At 41.0% G+C, this 23,056-nt stretch overlaps 1 protein-coding gene across 1 annotated transcript; it reads right to left on the reverse strand.

Annotated features, from left to right (window-relative positions):
- Positions 1-1,834: 1,834 nt before the first annotated feature.
- LOC133910513 (uncharacterized) lies at positions 1,835-17,539 on the reverse strand. Its single transcript, XM_062352886.1, has 7 exons — positions 17,453-17,539; positions 15,388-15,614; positions 4,845-5,530; positions 4,021-4,129; positions 3,733-3,925; positions 3,495-3,631; positions 1,835-2,335 (listed from the first exon to the last, which is right to left on the reverse strand). Exons 1-7 carry the CDS (start codon positions 17,537-17,539, stop codon positions 2,254-2,256), a joined length of 1,521 nt encoding a protein of 506 aa, XP_062208870.1. The 3' UTR covers positions 1,835-2,253.
- Between the last annotated feature and the right edge of the window lie 5,517 nt (positions 17,540-23,056).

Here is a 23,056-nt window from a genome sequence, read left to right on the forward strand (position 1 = left end):
CTGTTTCTGGGCACAAAACCATGCACTACTGCTTCCTGGTGTGGTGCCTCCTGGTCGATGCATCCTAGCGAAGTCCTCGAGTGCTATAAATTGGCGTGCGAGGTGCGACGGAATGGTTCATTGCAGTTGCAGTAGAGATTTGAGTGGTACATACAATCTCTCTTATATATGGGTGTGAAGCATCAGGCCGGTGGGTGCTTGGTGTACTCGTGCAGGGTGGAGAAGCAGGACACGTGAGCAGCTATATCCCATTCTGACTTGCCGAAGTGTTCGGCAACGTCATGACGCAGATCGCTCAGCATCCGCTTGGGTGGTCGTTCATGTGTCCGTCCTCTCCACCAAGCACCGGAACATCCCAACCGTTTCCATCCATCAACCGACCGCATGTGTTCCTCGTGGAGGAGCCACCCCACACAACGTGTTCCACAGGCCTGTGCTCCCTTGCGCCCCCCTCCCCCCTCCCCCCTCCCTGATTTTTTAAATAACTAGTTAAATACCCGTGCGTTGCAACGGGAATCGAAAATTTTCACAAGATAATACAGATGACCGAAACATATTCCAAAATAACATAACGAAGTCCTTGTTCTTTTTGTCTGAATTCAGATGATTAAAAAATAAGTTTGATAGCTAAATACCTGTGTATTGCAACAGGAATAAAAAAAATCACGATAATACAGATGACCGAAACATATTCCAAAATAACATAACAATATTCTTGTTATTTTTGTCTGCATAGTTAGCTGCTCGTGCGTTGCCACATACGCCAAAAATTTGCGAGCTGGTATTGTCTCGTCTAGTCATCAGACTAAGTACTCAAGGCATGCAAAACAAGCTGATACTTGCGCGCGGGGCCTGGTAATTTCTTCTCCTAGAAAATATGCATATTTTACAATTAACTTTTCAAAACAAATATGATAAATAATCATTTACTACAGTAGAGACAGGGTTTGTTATATTATTAGAACGTAACGCTTGAGGGAAGAAAAAGAACAAATAACAGGACATTTGATTGGCAAAAAAATTAAACCGAAAAAAGCAAATCACCAACACACTTGAGTAATTTATATGGAACTATCTAGTTATATAGCCACATGATAAATAACAAAATCGCTTTTAGATAGAACTTGCAACTTGGATTCTAAATACAACTATGACTCAACTTTGAATACAAATAAATAAGTCCATATAAATATATTTATTTTCACAACTATCTCTTTCAAATCGTGTTGCCCATGATGCAGCTAAGATATTCTCATACACCTGCACATATTACATATCGACGTGAATTCCCATCGTACGTTAATAGACTGATCAAGAAATACCTCCTCAGTGCTTGGCCATCATGCACATGCATCATATATAAATGTAAATATATCTCATATGTAAAGTATAGTATTGTAACTTGAAATGTACATACAATGGTGCAACAAAGTAATATGCTCACCATGTAGATTAACATGTATAGCTTTTTACCATTCCATGCGTACATGAATTGCAAAACGAAATAACCAGATAAATACCTACGGCAGAATGAATTGTAAATTGTGTTAGATAAACATACTTATTACTTATTGTTTATAGTGACGTTCAAAGCAAGTTACCCATATATATTCATTAGAGTACCAGTGTGGAGTATATGTTGCCATCTATAAACATCGTCGTTCCAGCCAGGGCGTGCTACTCTCATGGCAAACATATAGTACTTGGAAATATGAATTATTTTAGGTGTGTACTGCTTGTATGGCATATCTTTACATCAATGTGGAATAGGATTTGAGTCAAGTACGATCAGAGTTCTATCCTGATCGAACACAAAAAGCAAGAATATGTTAATTTGTGCAAATGACATAAGAATCTGCAAAAAGGTAGACATTAGGATAGCGAAAACAATGGCACCAATGGACAAAGGGAAGCATTCTTACAAATTTGCAACGTGAGACATCATAGTTCATAAAAGGCTAGCTTTCTAACGATATGGCCAACTCTTGAACATCGAGTTCTTTTCTATACTTTGGGTCTCGTCCAAAATCAGACGTTTGGGAGAAAACAAAGATAGTAAGGTGCCCGTGTATTACTACGACATCCATATTTCGAACATGTACTCTATTATTACAATAGCATGAAAGTAGTCTTGGCTAAGCATCCGTGTTTTTAGTACAATCTTTTCTTCCTTCAATTTTGATGTAATAATATATGACCAAAATACACTCCATATAAGCAAGTCTTTATATTTGTATTACTCATCTATCATTATTAGAACCAGCATCCTAGATCCTCAAGCCTTGTCCTCTTTCGTCTTGACTTCTCTGACAGGTGAGGTAGTGTATATATCTTCCTAAACAGAAATTATAATTAGTCATTAGGCATTGAGTATGAATATTTTAGCTGATGGGTTGCATCTTCCAAAACAAAAATTATAATTAGTCATTAGGCATTGAGTATGAACATTTTAGCTGATGGGTTGCATCAAACAAACAATCAAACACTCTTTGCCTCATTTTTAACCATCTGGAACAATCAAGAAGTATCATATATGGTCTCTAACATCTACAAGACTCAACCCGGTCTCATTTCTCAAACCAACTCTCCTCATCTAAGTCCTAATGTAATGGCAGTCTTCTAGTTGGGATATAATTACAGAACACACCAGGGCATCAGTGGGTAAGCACAACAAAATATAGTGCATTAACACTTAACAGGCAAGTCATCCAGTATAGGATGTGTCAAAAGTAATGCAATATCTAGCATATAAAACTAAGATGTGTACAGGAAGGTAGGACGCATTGTATATATGATGCAAAAGCACTACTTGTCTTAAGATATTATTGGTCCAGACCAATGATTCATTTCTCTGCCAAGTAGAAGAGGAAGGGAACTGAGCGTTACTTTTTTGTAATATATATATATATATGTATATATATATATATGTATATATATATGTATATATATATATGTATATATATATATGTATATGTATATATATATATATATATATACATATATATATATATATCTGCATTTTATTTGTAGTACATGGCTTGCTGCTCGATGTGAGGCTACTCCGGATACAACTCTCATGACTGGTGGCTTATTTCGATCACCAACGTTCGTGCTGCCATACATAGAGAAGGTGTTCAACAGAAATCTGAGCAAGGCACAGCCTCCAAAAGACTTGGAGCGTACAAACCTAGGTTCGTGCTCAGAATCAGTAATTTGTGTATGCCAGTTTATTATTCACTGTTCTTCAAAGCAAAAATAATTAGAAAAATGCCATCTAAAGGTAAAGCATCGCATCTGGGGATTATATCACTCAAAAGGAACTTCTGAATGCAAGGTTTCTTGCCAGTGTTTTCTCAAGTCAAGCATTAAAGGTGTTACTTGTAGATTAAGCTGAAGGCCATATGATAAAAAAGAAGAAAGAGGAAAGGTAACCATTAAAGTTCAGGATCTTGAGGTGTAAAGTTTAAAAATACTAAACAGAATAGGAAACAGACCTTATCTCATACGGCTTCCCATCAGGAGGTTTCTGAAGACGAATGTCATCCATAATTGAAAAATAGGAGTGGAAAAGCAAGTCTTTCACATCCGTGACTACAGTACAACTTCCAGTGATAGTACTCCATGTTCTATCCTGCAATTAGGAATAGCAAGCAATGTCTTCAAGAAATTCTAACAAACCAACATGGAGATAAACATATAACTAATAAATTGATCATCAAAAGAAAAATCTACCACAAAACAATGAACAAACAGCTTTTCTTTGCTTTCTCCAATTGCACTGAATGTGGCCATTATGGGCGCTAGAAAACCATATACTAATCCAGAAAGGACGCTTCCTGGGATGCCAACTATCAACCATAGGATCAAGATTGCAGTAGCAACAATAAGAAGCAGAAGCTTTACTACAGGTCCCACCAGCTTAGTTCTGCCTTCGAGAAAAGGAGGATGCAAAATGTGAGCACTTTGGTTAGTAATTTGATTAACTTGCCAAAAATAGAATGCAGAACATGCACACTGTACCTGATAATGCAGTAGTATGTCCAAATCAGATGCATGGGCCATAAGCCTAGAATTAGTGCAGATAATCCAATTGCCATGATAAGACATGCCCAAGGGCACAACAAAACACCTGGGATAGAAAATAATGTGAAATGAGGAGTGCATATCATGTCAGAGTTTAAAATGAATAGATAGTTAGCTGACCATATAGCATTGCATTTTTGGAATCTACATATGTCAATATTCTGTGTCATTCCATCATTCATCTGCAAAACATTAATTCCATGGATCACAGCTATTTGCGATACTGGCTGTGGTAAATTAGTACATAACAAAATTTGCATTAATAAACCAGAAACAGGACATTGAACTAAAACCTAAGTTTGAGGAATTTGATAAATTCTTATAAAAAAGAGAAAATTACATATTCTGTGATTAGCCTTCAACAATGCCGTGCCAGTTCTAAGCAAATCCAGCCCAGGATTTTCCAAGTCGAAAAATATACATAATTAGCCATTAAATCAACATAGTTAATTGAAAGCACGTTGACCATCGGTTCATCACCTAACTTCTTGTATTGCAAATTGATCATTCAAATCAAGTCGAAGCAGTTTGGTCCTAGCATAACTAAAATTAGGACAACACGCCAATTATTTAAACAGGTCCTAACTAAAATTCTCCCAAGAAAAGAGAGGAAATGATGAATCAATCATTCCCTCTACAAGCATAATAGGAAATCAAGAGAAGAAACCGCTTAAAAGCAAGAAAATGTCACAGTTGCACACATAACCCTCCCAGTTTAACACGCTTGTGCAGTGGGATGCTAAGCTGCCGCGCGAGCATACCCAGCGGGTTGGCGTGGATGCCGGTGATGACGCTGTCGCCGAGCTCGACGACGGCCTTGTCCTCGCCGAGGCGGGATGTGTAGACGCGGCCGCCGGGGTGCGAACGACCCTCGAAGACAAGCACGCGGAGGCCGAAGCGGAGGAGCTGGCGCGCGGCAGGGATCCCGGCGCGACCCGTGCCGCCGACGAGGACGAAGGCTGTTGCAGCGCCCTGAGGCGGGGTGTCCAGGGGCGGGGCGGTGGGGAAGGCGGCGGACACGCCGAAGTTGATGTGGCCCTCGCGGACGAGGAGCCCGTGGGCCGCGGCGACGAGGTGGTCGTAGGTGGCGGCCACGGTCTCGAGCACGCGCACGCGGGGGAGCGGCGCGCTCGGGTCGGCGCGCCAGGAGGCGAGGATGTGATTGCGAACGACAATGTAGTCGTTGGGCGCGTCGGCGATGGGGGCCGGGAGGAGGGGCCGCTCCTCTGGCCGAAGCTCGTCGATGGGGAACCCGAGAGATAGCACGATGAGCGCCTCCGTCTCCGTCTCCCACTGCCGTTCCTCGGCCGAGAGGCATCGCAGCCGGCGGATGCGCCGTGACGGGAGAGAGTAGCGAGGGAGGTCGGGAGATGGGGGCCAAACGAGAGGAGTCAAGAGATGGCGGGCGAACGAACGACGCAGATGATTTATGCGATGGACGGCGACGCTTCGTGCGGGCTAGCGGGCGCGATCGGACGGGCGATGCTGCGTCGGCCGTCCGGCTGTGGCAGACGGACGAATTCATTTGGTTCTTTTTAAGTATAGTAGAGATATTATTTATTAGAAAATTGCAAAAGTAATATTGAAAATAAGAAAGTCGCAGAGCCACCTATCGGCAATCGAAGTGTCAACTAGTCACTTATTGACAACCGGATAGCTAATCTGCAATTCTCTGGTCATGTGTACCGGAGCCGATATTCAAATAAAAATTTATAACTTTTTCATATAATTTTGAATGAAGATGATTTTTATATGAAAATAATATATACCAACGATATCTATATATTTACCATTAAATACTTTTTTATTTAAATACGTTTAGATATAAAAAAAATGTTATAAATTTTAGATCCAGAATTTCATATCACTTTTTGGTATCTAAATGAATTCGAATGGCAAAGTGTTCAACTATAAAGTTATAGATATCATTGATAGATATAATTTTTATATAAAATTATGTTTATCCAAAATAATATGAAAAATTTATGATTTTTTATATAAAAATTGGGAAGTCGGTACTCTGCTTACTGATTGTTTGCTAGTCAGCAATTATAGTGCCAAGACAACTATTTCTGCAAAATTCCAATTTTAAATAATATTTTTGTAATTTTTAATAAAATAATATTATTTTAAAAATCCTCTTTCTCTCAGTCTCTGTGCGACGGACGGACGCGCGTGTTGCGTGTTTCCTCGCTCGATCGCGAATCGCGATGGGTTGCTCACATAGTCGGAGCTGGTCGCTCGTCCTGTCGTACGTACGTACGTGTCGTTGGCTGGCCATGCATGCTGGGGGGAGAGAGCGCGGGCGTGAACGACGTGCTTCGATCAGCACACACCGACGAGGCGACGAGCGCTAGGGGCGGCGGAAGAAGCACGCCAATTATTCCAGAGCTTGCAGTACAGGACTGCAAGTACAAGCTCGCCGGAGCGGCGATTGCGTGTGGCAGCGTCGAGTCTTTCCGGATCTCGATTGGCTCACGGAGTCACGGGTCCATGCCAACTTCATCGCGAGGCCCAGGTGCACGGGCCCTTTGCCCAGGTGCTTCATTCTTTGAAGTACTCCAGCGCTGATCTGGACATCGATCCAGGCTACAACTCAGTAGCGTTGAGCTGAAGTGTACCAACCAATACCGTTGGCTCTAGTCATCCATCCATCTCTTTACACAACCTGATTGTTGTGGTAGATACCAGTACCAAAATAACTACAGGTGAGTGAGAGGACGTGTTTACATGAAAAAAAAAGGAAAAAAAAATTTAAGAACATGACACGTGTGTACAATTATCAAAATCCTAGCAAAAGTATAAGGTATAATTTACCAAATATTATTTTCCACAATGAACTATGCTGGTTTGGATAAGTTATCGAGACCCATGAAATGCTATAGAAACGATTACGAGAGGTGATTAATCTATTATATTAGTAAAGCAAAGTTAAAAGAGGCACATCATTTGTTCTCAAGGTTTATAAATTACAGCGTTAGCTGATGAAAAGAAAGAAAGATTCACACCGTTGATTGTTGTGGAGATGATACAATTGGTATTGTTTCCTTTTCCTGTCACATTAGAGTCCATAATAATATCATATAAGAGTCCGTAAAGATTAATGCTCCTTCCTACAGTAACAATAAGATATTGTAGGTCCATGCGGCTGTAACAATTGAAGCACATGCCCTTTGTGATAGACTCCTCGCAGGTCAAGTGGGGTGTAACAATATGATTATCAATTCGGACTACATGGAGGTGGTGAAGACTATACTAGATGGTATGGATTTAGCTAGGCAAGCTATAGCGATTTACGAGAAATGCTCATTTATAGCTCGCAACTTTGATCATGTAATAGTTGAATATTTATCTTAGGCAAAATAATTATGTTGCTCATAACTTAGCTTGTCGAGTGAAGAGTTCACAATCTTGTGTTTGATCAAGGAACCTCCATAATTTGTTATTTTACCATAATTGACAAACAATGTAATACTTATTTAATATCAATAAAAGTGTCAGGATGGCTTTCCCTCAAAAAGATCAATACTCCTTTGGCAAGACAAATCAAAACAAATCTGCACGATGCCCTGGTACACCAAACCGTCGACTCGCCAAAAACAAACGTGCCAGTGGAGGACTAGGTCTTGAATGTGGGTATGTGAACGATGGATGTCGACGGCGTCGCTGGGCATGAAGAAGATGGATCGGAGGAGGAGGACGTCGTCATGCCGTGATGGATCGAAGCAAGCAGATGTAGTCCAATCAAAACATAGTCGCTAGCAAGGCATGGCCGCAGACATCGCGGTCGCCGCTGCTGCTTGCCCCACGGCTCACCGCGCTCATCGCCGCACGCGTCCCAGCAAGTCGTCCGTTCGCGAGCCGAGGCAAAAACGCACGCACGCCATGCGGCCCGGGCGTCAGGGCCTGGATCGCGCTTGGAGGAGAACCTAAGGCTTGCTAGATCCTCCAGATCAGGAGCTAAAATCAGCAAACCTCTTGCGTCCTTTTGAAAAAAAAAAAATCAGGAGCCAGCACAATGCATAGTGTGCTGTTGATGCGACTCCCGTTCTGATGAGGGATGTCGGAGTCACCACCGAGCGGGAGTCGTTGCCGAAAATGAGGACCATTGGAATCAAAAACGGGTTTCGAATCGAAGGGAAAAACGGTTGTTTGGCACCAGGCTAGCATGGGGGTTCGATTTTTGTGGCCAGTAACGAGGTCCTCCATTACCCACGTCGGATTTAGCGGTAGCGACGTGATTTCCGTTGAGGAGAGAGAAGAGGGAGTAGGGATGGCAATGCATCGTGTGGGGGTACGGGTGAAGCAGATGCGTACCGGACCCGCCATCTAAATCGTATGACCCGATCCGCACCTATGAAGTGTGACGGATAAATATTTTTACCCATGTCCGTGCTTGCCGGGTATCCGAAGCCCGCTGGGTTACCCACGGGTATACAACCAAAACAACATCAATCTGATTGTGTTTTATGCTCTGCGGATGGATTTGTGCTATGTGACGGCCAGGGGCGGGACGTGAGTGGCCGGCGGAGGCATGGCACGGGCTGGCGGCGATGGCCCATTGTGGGAGGTGGAAGATCGAGATGTCATCTAAAGGGGTTAAATAGGGGTTTTTGAAAAATAAAAACTTTGTAACAGATTAATCAAAATCCGGAACCTCCGAATTCAATCTGGAACTTCCGGTCTTATTCGAAAGTTCCAGGCTTAACCCGAATAATCTAGTCACAGTGAGTAAATTCAAAAGTGAACAACACCTAGAGACTTCTAGTTGATTCTAAATGTTACCGCATATTATAAAAGATGTAGTGAGTCATTTCCACAAGACACATGCAACAACAAACACATAACCACGTAGATTGATGCAAATGGCCTAAAAGTCAACTAGGATGCAAACGAACACAATAACATAAGAAAGTGAGCAAGGAGACAAGTGATTTGTTTCTCGAAGTTTGGATCAAAGGATCCTACATCTCTATTGAGGAGCTCAAAAAAAATCAGGTCTCTTTCGACCATTTTCCTCATCGAGCGACCACGAAGATCGAGTTCAGGCTTACTTGAGTGTCCTCTTTCCTTGTGGAGGCAAGGAGATGCCTACACAAACTTCATACACCACTCCACAAGCTTATGTGCTCAGTGGGTGTCGCCTAGTTATCTAGGAGGATGAACCTCCAAGAATAACAAACGCGATGTCAATGCGGCTTGACGATATCTTCAAGTGCTCAAAGATGAGAATGTTACTCACTAGCACTCAATCTCAAATCCCTCACCAAACTCTCAAAATCTATCAAGAGTTTGAAGCAAAAAGAGTGAGAGAGCTCTAAAATGTGCTTTAGACGCTTTTGGCTCAAGGTAGGTCAGCACCCACTGGGTGAAGGGGTGAGGGGGTATTTATACCTAACTCCTAGAAATTAGCCGTTACAGTGCTCTATGACTCAATTCAGAATATCCAAATTAATCCAAAACTTCCGGATTACCCTGAGATAGCTACCCTCAAAACCCTGCTAAAGTAACCGAATCTGGAGGTTCCAAAAATATCTAGAACTTCCAGATTCAAGAAATTAATACAACCCGAGAGCCCCAACCACAGATAATCTGGAGCTTTCGGAGCTCCAGAATCCAGAGGTTCCAGAATTATTCGGAACTTCCAGGTCCAGAAAAAAGACTCACCCGGGACCTCTACCTGGAGAGAGTTCGGAGGTTCCGGCTATCCGGAACTTTCAGGTTCAGTCATTACACTAGAGTTTCTCAGTGTTTGTGGGGTGTTTTGTGTCTCTCACAAATAGGGTAAAAGTTACTTTGAGCACCGGGATATCTTCAAATATATCCAAACACATCTCTCTTAATAGTATGACAAGCATATACTCAAATTCAAAAATAAAAGATAATTTTAAATCTATTGAGTACCCACAAGCCGCTTCTCTTTTCCTTTTTGAGAGACTCTAGCGTCATTTAACACTTCATGAGATTAATTGTGACATCACAAAACCCAGAAACATGTCATTAAGCATTATTAGAATCACGCTTAACTGTTTTGAGCAATTTTTGACATGCAATTTAAAGTAAACATAAATTGTTAAAATTAATATTAAGTGGTGTATTGTGAAGTAACTCACAAATTTTCTATGCAATATAGGATTGAAAATAATTTTATAAATTAGTCCATGCCATATAAAGAATATTAATGAATTTCCCAAATTTTTGGGAATTATTTTGAAGCATTAAAAATCTATGCAATTTAGAAAAGGTTGTACTTTTGAAGAATTTTAGATCAAATTTGGCTCAGGCTTTTTCAGTCGAACAAGTTAAAATAGGTTGCACATGAATTATAGAATCCAACAAAAATTGTCCTATAATTTTTAGACATTGGGAAGATCTAGTTTAGAGCAGAGCAAAGAAAGAAGATCTTTGCTCATGTAGGCCATTGTTCATATCGGCCCCACAAGTCATCCCCTCCCTCCTTTGTCTCGGCCGAGTAGCTTACAGAGGGAGGCCGCTGGTTTTGTTGACTATTGCGGCCAAAGCCACGTCGTCGGCCACCAAGCCCCTTTGAGAGAGCGGCCGCCGTCTATATCCTCTCTCTTGCCCTTATCTCTCTTCTCTCTCCCTCACTTCTTCTCTCTACCGCTGAGAGCATACAGAGCAAAGCGTGCAGCGTAGCAACGACTGGCCAAATTTACCTTGCCACCGACGGAATCCCCTAAGCCCGAACCAAGAGGGGTCCAGGGCGACGTCGTAGAGCTTCACCAAGCTCTCCCTCACTAGATTGCCCATCGAGTTCGACCGGATTTGGCACACCGCCCCTCTCTTCTTCGACTCCGGCGGCTTGCCCCTCCGCCTCTGACCCGCCACCACACTGGTCCTCCAGCCTAAACAAGAGCACGGTGAGCTTCCCCGAGCTCCCCTTTACCTTTCATGCGCTTCTTTCTGGGCCACCATCGTCCCGCTACGCACGCCGCCTGCTGAGCCAATCAGGCCCTCGGCCCTTAGACCCCTTGGCTGGATCCCTTATGGCACACTAAACCTTAGCCACCCTTTTCCCGACCACCAACCGCGCCCCTCTGCCATGTCCCCATGCAAGCGCCGTCATCGCCATGCTGCCACCGTTGTGCGTCGCTACTGGCCGCTCCGGCCATCATCGTCAACCACATGTGGCCCAGATGAGTTCCCCGTGTCACGCTGGTGCTGGTGCTTCCATTCGTTGGCGGAGCCACGCCTTCATTCGCCGCTGGCGAGGCAAGGCCAAACCGCCGGTCGTGGCTCGGCATTGTGTGGCCTGGCCTGGGTCAATTTTGACCCGGTCAGCATAGCCAGCCCCACTGGTCACCTTTCTGGTTGGATAGGTCCTGGGTGCAAAAAGTTTAGGGCATTTGAGTATTTGGAAATTCCAGGAAAAAGTGAAATAGGGTTATTGTCACACTATTAAATCGGCTGAACATTGTAAAATTCATAGAAAAATAAATATAGCTCTAAAAATAGTGAAATCAATTTGGTTAGTTTTGTATGATTATGCTCTACATGATAAAAATGCTAGTGGCCATGAAATATGTACTTAATTTCTTTAATTAATGAATTTTTAAGCCTTAATAATTCATATTTAATTATTGGTAACTCCAAAATTGGGAAAACCAATTTTGTAAATTTTATTAATTTATGCCATGTTCCTTAACAATATTCATCCTCATGTTAAACATAATTAACTTTCTATTTAAGATTAAGCTTTGTTTTAAGCCTAATTTAATAAATAAAAATATTAAATGATTAACAATAATCAAAATTAAGTGAAATATTTGATGATATCAATGCATGACATGATGCATTGCATCTCCAGTGTCGTCATACACTGTGGAGCATACTTCATCGCATATCATCCATACTCATTGCGGTGCACTTCTTTTAATTAGAAACCGGTGCTTCGGAGAGTCACATGGTTGAAGCCGGGAACAAACCAGTGGAGTTCGTGAGTGAACAACATGCAGCACTAGTCAAGCATCTATCATATCTCTACTATATTTTAGTGAATTGTTGGTAAATTGTTAGATATTTCTATGAGTCCTATATGTATGTTTTAGCGAATCGATGTCGGGAATCAGGTTGAACCTATTTGATGCATAGTACCTACCTTAATAAAGTTGTTAAATCCTTATCCTTGTAGCCTGGGTATATGTTTCATGGTCCAACTTAAAAGTGACTCGGTAATTGCTTAGCCCATGCATAGGTCTTTGGTAGAAGTCGAGTGATAGATGTAACTATTGTTCGCAAGTTACAGGACTCTCAATTACTGTTTCAAAGAAGTGACAAGTTGGGATAATGAGTTGGGCGGTGTCAGGGACATTTCGGGAGAGGAGAACCGTGTGCCATGGATCACTTGCAGGATGATGAGTTGGTGAGATTGAGACGAGATGTGAGCGGTGTTAGGAGCATTTTGGGAGAGGAGACCCATGTGCTATAGACTGCTTGCATCATTTAAGCACTGTACGTGATGTCGTTTGGCTTGAGCATTTTTTTTAAACTAACCACATATCCGAATATGGTAAAGATAAGCTGAATACCTTTTGTAACTATGGTCATTTGGCTTGAATATCTAAGGTGTTATTGGTTTGCGGCTTGTAAGAGGTATCTAGGTTGCTCTGGGAGTGGACCTAGTTGACCTCCACACCATAAGGTGCATGCTCCAAACGGTTGGGGCTTATTTGGGAAAGATTGTCACGAGTACCCCCCTTATGTAGCTCAAGTTGCATAAGCTGAATGGTCTCGTATCGTGTGGGTAAAGAAGTACTCTTTTTCAGGGTGTAAAATCAATTTGAATTACCGTGCTCTTGGTCATAGAGCACACTTAATGCCCATTGGGCAACATCGTAGAGTTTCGTTCAATTTGGAAAATGAAAAGTATGTGGGCTTCTAGGAGACACATGTGTGGGTACTCATTTATGTCGATCAAGCTTACTTTACTAAAGTTTATGTTTTTTGTTGGTTGATGCTAGTTGTTTGCGTCATTATATTGATTAAAGTGTTTTTCGCTAAATCTACTTAACCTTGTGGCTTCTCCTTGCTATTCATCCAAGTGCATTATCCTTGAAGTCGGAATAGTATATGCCCATATTGTGTAAGTCTTGCGAGTACCTTCGTACTCAGGGTGTTGCTCTTAAGTTGATGCAGTTAGCGATGAGCTAGTTTATAGATATTTATATCCCGCTGATGTCGGTGATGGTCTGGAGTAGAGAAGTTCTACTTAAACTAATCTCAGTGGAGCCTTCTGGACAATGGCGCCACTAATCTTTTGTTGTTAATACTTTCACTACATATGAAACCTCTGATATAAGTAGAAACTGGAACTTGTGAACAAGGTATGTAATAAAAAATTAAAAGTTTTGCGCTATGTTCATATCTTGTGATGAAACTATATTGTAAACGATATATGTTGTGATCTTGGGATTTGTTGAGCATATATCGGAATTATCGGAATTACTCTCATTTTAATCGACTAATTTGTCAATTAAGCCGAGTGTAATCTGGACGAGTTTGACACTAATGCTTGTTCATAAACTCACCAAACATCATTAGTCTATTAATAGTTTGTCATCAACTATCCAAAACCCACATAATGCCCTAGATACACTTTCAATCTCCCCATTTTTGGTGATTGATGACAACACAATTAGAGCTTAAAAATTATAATTGAATTAAAGATTTTGAATCCTCCAATATACGGTGAGCTCTCACTAAATGTGTGCATTGATTAAAATATAAATTTGGCATCAAATGCACATATTTAAAAGATTTTTGCGAGAGTTCCCCCTGTACCTTAGCATCTGTGGGGTGTAACAAGTGTGAGTGACCAAATATAATCGTGATGCATATGACAAGAAACATCACACAATGAAAGATAAAACTAACATTACACCATAGAGTAACATAAAGATCTCACACTAACATAATTAAGACTTACAAATGTAAAGTTCAACTACTAAGAAGCACACCACATAGTCCAACCTCATAAAGAAAAGGATAGTAACTGAATAAGATAAAGATAGCATTCTCTCCCCTTTGGTATCAAGTCACACAAAAAGGGAAGAGAAACACAGGACTAGGAAGATGAATCACTGTCCTCCTCATAGTCCTTATCTCTGTTGTTTCCTTCTTCTTCCTCTTCTTCAGATGATTGGTCAGCCTCATGCGATGTCCCGGCACCCTCTATAGCAGTTTGGACAGCATTATACCAGGCTAATGGGTCCTCAAACACCTCAGGATCGCTCTCCTCCTCAGATACAACTAGAGAACATGGAGGCTCAATGCCCAAGTGGCGATGAATATCCTTTTGCCTCATCTCAATCTTCTTCAACTTAGCATTGGTGCTTGCTTTGTATTCTCAAATCTTCATGGGATTAGTCTTGCACACATCAAAGATGGCCTTGAGCATAGCACGAATCGACGATGAAGAAGACGAGGACCGATGAGAAGGAGGAGAAGAATCCCTCCTAGGTGTTGCTCGAGAGGAAGGCATAGATGTTGATTGGGTGGAGGATTTGGTGCTCACCAATCTGATCCTTAATGGCTCATACTTGACTTTCTTGAAAAAAATCTTTCTTTATCACTTTCTTAATCATGATCATGATATATGGAGCATAATCATAACTCTTTATTAGGATGTGGGTGGTGGTATGAATCTCTTCCCAAATGAAATTAACCACACTAAAAGGTTCACCCTCATTAGCCATCATAGCAAGCAAATTCCTTGTAATCGATAGAACACTTGTGCCATCACCACTTTTGGGAGCTAGAGTGGCACGAAACAAAAGATTAAGATACTTGTAAAATGGTCTCATACCCTTAGTTGTTCCATACACTACTTCACCAAGATGATTATCATACATGAAATCAACTTCATTGGTGGAAAACTGCTCCTCATTATGAATATTTGACTTGCTAGTGTCACGAACATCAAACCCAAATAAGCGACCAAAAGCACTATATTTGATCTTATACCTTTCATCTTCAATCATCCAATGCATGGTTTGGTCGGCTTCATGGTCATAGTGAAGTGTAGCGTAAAATTGGGCAATTACTTCAACACTCCAATCATATTTTAGAGCTATGATCTTCTTGACCTTTTTGTGCTCATAAGCAGCTATGACCTCATTGAAGATTGGGTCATTCTTCTTGGTCATATACTTCCAATCTATCCATTGCATGGGAGTGACAAGCTTCTTCTTTGGAAGGATCACAGTTTCAAAAAAAAATCATATTGGAAGTCATTCCAAAAATGTGAATCCAAAATTCTTCTCACACTCAAAAGGATTTGCATACCTTTCCTTCTTGCATTTTCCTGACTTGTCCGAGTAGTTTATCACTTTCCTGCTCAATCCACTTGAACTTGAAATTGCATTGAACGACTTGCAAAGCTTCAAGGGTGGCAACATACTCCTCTCTTCTTGCTGCTCATCAGCCTCTTTCATCCCTTCATCTTCATCATTGGAGTCATCTGTTATCTCCTTTTCCTTCCTACTACTTCTGCCAGCTAGTTTCTTCCCTCCCTGTGGTGGTAGAGCACCGTCACGAGGCACATTTGCAGTTTGAGCGGGATCATTAATATGAATGCCACTGGTGCCTGACTTCGGTCATTTTTGGATGTCCTTGCAAACTCCTTGCTTTACACGACCAGCCGGTGACACAAACCTTAGATCATCACTGCTTCCACCTTGACCATTACCACCATCATCCCCCTTTGACTTTTTGGATCATGCTTGGATTTGATCCTCCTTTGAAAAGTTTGCAAATCCTTCTCTCTTCTAGCCATCTCAAACATCCCTAAGAAAGGTATGAAAGATATGATTGAGATATGGAATCGATCGAATAAGAGACGACGCCAAAGGATGAAATCAGGATTCTGGACAATCCGAAACTTCTGGATTACCCGAACTAGGGCAAAGATTTGGAAAACAAAGGATTTATCCAATGAAACTTCAAACCCTTATGAGACATGATTCTATGATAGATAAGAAACTAGTCTACCAAGGGAAATTTACTCTAATGCTCGGTATTGAGAGATCCGGATCGATGATTTCAAGATGTACCTTAGGGTTCAAACAAAGATCCCGGAGATGATTCGGAGAGAGGGCCGGAGATTCCAACCCCGAGAAGAGTGACCTTGGTGGAGAACTTCGAGATTTTAGCAGAGAAAACTTGAGATCACCGGAGAGGGGTCCAATGGCGTGAGAGGTTGTGAGAAAGAGGATGAAACATGAAAGAGATAGAATGAAAGGGTATTTCTCTCGGGTGAAGTTAAAAATTCCTGAATCCAGAACTTTTGGGTGTACCCAAAACTTCTGGGTTGGCCCAAAAGAGGAAACCGAGAGGGACTATCCGGAATGAACTTAGAACTTCCAAATTGATTGCCAGAATCGAGAACTTCCGGGTTGAGATTGGAACTTTTGGTTTCTAGAGGATGGCAGAAATGATTTGAAGGAGATTTGAGCCGAGATTTGAAAAGGATCTTGGAGAGATTGAAAGGTTGGACATATAAAAGATTTTACCACTTGTGATCAGCAAACAAACGACAACACATAACAATGATCATAAGTAGCAAAGTATGATCATTAGATCAAAGAATCAAATCTTTTAAAAAAATAGTCCTAAAATAAGATTTTCGCAAACTCCTATCTACCAAAGCTACTAGACCAAAGCAACCAAGTTTATGCAACATATCAAACCACGTTGCGAGAATCTAGGATATTTAGTTCACTTCCTAACTCAAAAAATCTTTGCTCATCAAGTGGTTTGGTGAGGATATCGGCTAGTTATTTTTTGGTTCTCACATGGTGAATATCGATATCCCCTTTTGTTGAGTGATCTCTCAAGAAATGGTGTCGGATATCTATGTGTTGGTTCTTGAGTGTGCACAGTATTATTGTCTATTTTTATAGCACTCTCATTATCGCACAAAAGTAGAACTTTGGTCATATTGTATTCATAATCTCTCAAGATTTGCCTCATCCAAAGTAGTTGAGCATAACATGAACCTACTGTAAAATACTCGGTCTTGGCAGTAGATAAGGCTATAGAGTTTTGTTTCTTTGAGGACCAAGAGACCAATGACCTACCAAAAAAATGGCAAGTCCCTACGGTACTCTCCCTATCCACTTTGCAACTGACATAATCAAATTTCGGATAGCCACTTAGGTCAAAGGATAAACTTTTAAAATACCATAAGCCAAGATAAGGGGTATGAACCAAATATCTAAGAATTCTCTAACGGTCACTAATTGATACTCTTTTGGAGCGCCTTAAAATCTTCACACATACACACATTAAGTATTATATCGGGCCTATATGCACATAGGTAAAGCAAGGATCCAATCATGAAGTGATATACCTTTTGATCCACGGCTTTTCCATCTTCATTGAGATCGAGGTGTCCATTGACTTGCATGGGAGTCTTGATAGGCTTGACATTCTCCATGTCAAACTTTTTGAGCATATCATTGATATATTTGGCTTGACATATGAATATCACTGTCTTGAGTTGTTTGATTTAAAATCCTAAGAAAAACTTCAATTCCCTTATCATTGATATCTCAAATCTTTTTGTCACGATCCTACTAAATTCTTCACAAAATGATTGATTAGTAGAACCAAATATAATGTCATTGACATATATTTGGCAAATAAATAAATCATTATCAACTATTTTAGTGAAGATAGTAGTGTCGACTTTGCCTATTTCAAAGCTCTTTTTTATGAAAAAGTCCATAAGACATTAATATCATACTCTAGGTGATTGCTTAAGCTCATAGAGCACCTTATGGAATTTATAGACGTGGTTAGGGAACTCGGGATCTTCAAATCCAGATGGTTGCTCCACATACACCAATTCGGAAATTGGGTCGTTAAGAAATGCACTCTTCATATCCAATTGATATAGCTAGAAATTATGGTGAGTAAAGTAATATATGAATTGACTCAAATCTAGCTACAGGAGCATAAGTCTCACCAAAATTCAAACATTCTATTTAAGTGAACCATTGAGCAACCAACCATGCTTTGTTTCTTGTCACAATCCTATTCTCATCTTGCTTGTTCCGAAAGACCTATTTGGTGCTAATCACGTTTTGATTGGGTCTTTCCACTAAGGATCAGACTTCATTCCTCGTGAAGTTATTGAGCTCTTTTTGCATAGCCATCACCCAATCCGGATCTCCAAGTGCGTCGTCTACCTTCAAATGCTCCAAATATGAAACAAAAGAGTAATATTTACAAAAATTTACATCTCTTTATCGAGTGGTTACCCCTTTTCGTATATCACCAAGAATATTATCAACCAGGTGATCTCTTTGTATACTTTAATGTACTCTTGGTTGTGACACTTGGGATTGGGTTTGGACATCTTCAACTTCATTATTATCAAGAAGATTGTTGGAGTCAACATGAGTTTGATCTGACCTTGGTCTTGATCTTGAGTTGATGTAGGTGGCTTCACTTGAGTTGAGGAACCAGGTTGATCTTGATCAATATTGGGCTCTAGCTGATCTTGTGGTTCTTGAGCCTTTATTTCACAAATTGACATCTTTTTTATTGCTTCACTTAGAATTTCTTCATCACCTAACACATCTAGATCAATTTACTCCACCTGAGAGCTGTTAGATTCATCAAATATCACATCACGCGTGATTTCAACACAACTGGTGGTTTTGTTAAAAACGTGGTATGCAGTGTTGACGGCATCTGCTCAAAATTAATCTGATATCTTGTACTCATCAAGCATGGTCCTTGCCGACTCTATTAGAGTCTTATTTTTCCTCTCGATAGCCCTATTTTGTAGAGGGGAGTATGGTGCCAAGAACTCATGCTTGATCCCTTCTTGATCAGGAAAGTCTTAGACTTGAGTGTTCTTGAATTCGGTTCCATTGTAACTTCTCACTTTCTTAATCTTCACATCAAACTCATTTTGGGATCTTCTTGCAAATTTCTTGATTGTAGCTTGAACTTTACTTTTATCATGCAAAAAGAATACCCAAGTGAAATCAGAATAATCATCAATAAAAAATAAAAAATATTTGTTACCGCTGATGCTTATGTAGGCAATTGGTCCAAATAGATCCATGTGTAAAAGCTCCAATGGTATTGTAGTCATCATCACGTTCTTGGCGGGGTGTGGAGCTTTAGCTTGCTTTTCCGCTTGACATGCACTACAAATCCTATATTTCTCAAAAGAATCATTTGTTAGTCCTAGGATGTGCTCCCTTTTTACAAGTTTAGACAAATTTCTCATTCCAACATAGTCTAGTCGGCGATACCATAGCCAACCCATGCTAGACTTAGCAATCAAACATGTCTCAAGCTTCACTTTATCTGTTATAAAATCAATAAGATAAAGTTTGCCCTTCAAACGACCCATGAAAGCTATTGAGGAGTTCTCCCTTCTAGAGATGGTCACACCCTCATTAGTGAAAAGATAATTATAGCTTATTTCACAAAGTTACGATACGGACAACAAATTATAGCTCAAAGACTTAACAAGAAGTACATTAAAAATTGAATGGTCATTTGAGATAACAATTTTACCTAGACTTATTATCTCTCCTTTTCCATCATCAACAAACATATTTTCATGTGATCCTCCATTTTCTAGAAATGATGAAAACATGCTTTTCTCTTCGTTCATATGATTGGTGCATCTACTATCAAGCACCCAACTTATTCCACCGGAGGAGTATGTCTTGCGCCCTTTTGCCAAAAGACAAGTGAGTGTGTCATCATTGTCGCCCATGTCACTAAAAAATGAGCTTGTAAGTGGAATGGAGCGGACGGTGATGGTGGCGATTCCTTCATCATCGGAGTCGGAGTCGTACGTTAGAGTCCCACTCCTTACCGATGTGAGCTTGAACCGAATAGATCTTCTTGTAGGTCTTGAGTTTATCCTTCTTGTAAGTCTTGCTCTTCTTCTCTTCCTTTTCATTGTTTTTCTTCTTGTTAGCACACTCGGCTATAAAGTGACCAATCTCGTCACACTCATAGCAAGCTCTCTTGAATTGTCTTCTCTTGGACTTATCTTTCTTGTACTTGCTATAGCCGCCCTTATTCAAGAATTTCTTGAACTTCTTCAAAAAGAAAATAATTTTTTCATCATCGGAGCTCTCTTCTTAACTTAAGCTTGATTCTTTAACTTTCTTACTCTTGCTTTCCTTGAATGCTACTTCTTTGGTCTTGAAGCTTGAGCTTTGTTTGACTAGGTTTTTTTTTTACTTCTATGGCTTCTTCCTCCATGAGCTCATGAGCTAGGATCCTCCTTAGCACATCACCTGGTATGAGTTTTTTGTAATTCCTTCTCTCACGGATGATTGTAACTAAGGTGGGATTCCTTGGTGTGAAGACTCTCAATAATCTTTTTACCACCTTGTGGTCATCTAGCTCATCACTTCCAAGCCCTAGGATCTTGTTAACAAGCACTATCATGCGATCATACATATCTTAGAGGCTTTCATCGTCTTCCATCACAAATCTTCCCAACTTTCCCTCCAAGAGTTCTATTTTTTATTCTCTCATGCTTGTAGTGCCTTCATGTGCCACTTGGAGTGTGTCCTATATCTCCTTGGCGTCTTCAAGCCCACCCACCTTATTGAATTCTTCGAGGCTTAAAGCACTAAGTAGCACACCTATTCCACCAACACAAAACCTATGCAAATAATCTTCCAAATACTTGGATGAAGAGAGATTAGATGCAATTTCATCATATGCCTCTAAGCGACATAATGTGTACCGTTAAACTACGGTGCACACCCAGATGGCACATATATATAAGAGATGCATTCAATTTATCATAATTGAAACCGATTTCAACTCCATTGTTCTTGCTATCGCCTGATGTATCATCCTTTGAACTTTTTAGACTCTTATCCTCGAATGTTGATATCTTCAAATTCTCTAAGCAATGAAGCTATGTAGGAGATTAGACTCTGATACCAATTGAAAGATCGAGATGTCGACTAGAGGGGGTGAATAGATGTTCCTAAAAAATTAAAAACTTTGCAGTAGGTTAATCAGAATTCGGAACCTCTGGGTTCAATCCAGAACTTACGATCTTATCCAGAAGTTCCGGGCTCAACCCGGATAATCCGGTCATAGTGAGTAAATTCAAAAATGAACAATGCCTAGTGACTTCTAGTTGATTCTAGATGTTACCATATGTTATAAAAGATGTAGTGAGTCCTTTCGACAAGACACCTGCATCAACAAACACACACTCGCGTAGATTGGGGCAAATCACCCAAAAGTCAATTAGAACACGAACGAACACAAGAAAGTAAGCAAGGAGACAAGTGATTTGTTTTCCGAAGTTCAGATCCAAGGATCCTAAGTCTCCGTTGATGAGCTCACAAAGAGCCAGATCTCTTTCAACCATTTTCCTCACCGAGCGACCACGAAGATCGAGCTCGGGCTTACTCAAATGTCCTTTTTCCTTACGGAGGTGAGGAGATGCCTTCACAAACTTCCCGCAGCACTCTATAAGCTTGGGTGCTCATCGGGTGACACCTAGCCATCTAGTAACAAACGCGATGTCGATGCGGCTTGATGATGTCTTCAAGTGCTCAAAGATGGAAATATTTTTTACTAGCACTAAATCTCAAATCCTCACCAAACTCTCAAAATCTATCAACAATTTGAAGAGAAGAGAATAGGAGAACTCTAAAATGTGCTTTAGAGGCTTTTAGCTCAACTAGGTCAGCACCCCCTGCGTGAAGGATTGAGGGGGGTATTTGTACTGAACCCCTAGAAACTAGCTGTTACAGTGCTCTCTGGTTCTATCCGTAATATCCGAAACTTCTGGATTGCCCTGAGATAGCTACCCTCGAAACCCTGCTAAAGTAACAAAATCTGGAGGTTTCGGAAATATTTGGAACTTCTGGTCTCAAGAAATTAATGCAATCGAGAGTCCTAACCAGAGATAATCCGGAGCTTCCAAAGCTCCAGAATCTGGACTTTCTGGAATTATCCGGAACCTCCTGATCCAGAAAAAAAGACTCACCCGAGACCCCTATCCGGAGAGAGTCCAGAGATTCCGACTATTCGAAACTTCCGGGTTCAGACATTACACTAGAGTTTCCCGGTGTTCATGTGGTGTTTTGTGTCTCTCACAAATAGGCAAAAATGTACTTTGAGCACTGAGATATCTTTAAATGTATCCCTCTTGATAGTACGACATGCTTATACTCAAATTCAAAAATAAAAGATAATTTTAAATCTATTGAGTATCCAAAAGGTGCTTCTCTTTTTCTTTTTGAGGGACTATAGTGTCATTTAACACTTCATGAGATTAATAAATGTTCATAAACTCATTACACATCATTAGTCCATTAATTGCTTGTCATCAATTATCTAAAACCCACATAGGAGACCTAGATGCACTTTAAGAAAGGGCACATGCTAGTGGCGGCCTGCCAGGTGGGGGCGGGACGCGGGCTGAAAGCTATGATCGGCTGGAGGAGGGGCAAAGGTTGGCAGCGATTGGTTAGGGGAGTGGCATGGGCTGGCGGGCAGCAACGAGGCATGGATTGGCGGCGGCGGGCCACTAGGGGAGGGGCGCTGGCAAGCGCCATTGGTGGTGGCAGCTGGCTAGGGAGGGGCGCGAGCGGCGGTTGCGAGGTGAGGGCAGGGTAGGTGGGGGTGCGCTGCAATTCAATCAATGAAACTTGAAATTGTTGGACTGGGTTGGGGTTAGCAATGAACAATGGACTGAGCTAGGCTAACATTATATATCAGGTATACCATTGGGACTATAAAACCTGTGCTCGACCTAATACTTTGTGAGTACCCGACCCATGACACCTGTGAGAAAAAAAAAAGATCCATGTCCGCGCCTAACGGGCATGGTACCCGTAGGTTGGATTGCCATTCCGAAAGGAGAGGGCAGTAGATCGAAGAAGAGATTGTTTCTGTCCGTTTGGCTAACAAATTGATTTTCTTTTTTTTATTTAGCGGT

Source organism: Phragmites australis, chromosome 3, assembly GCF_958298935.1.
Source record: "Phragmites australis chromosome 3, lpPhrAust1.1, whole genome shotgun sequence".
Lineage (NCBI taxonomy): Eukaryota > Viridiplantae > Streptophyta > Magnoliopsida > Poales > Poaceae > Phragmites > Phragmites australis.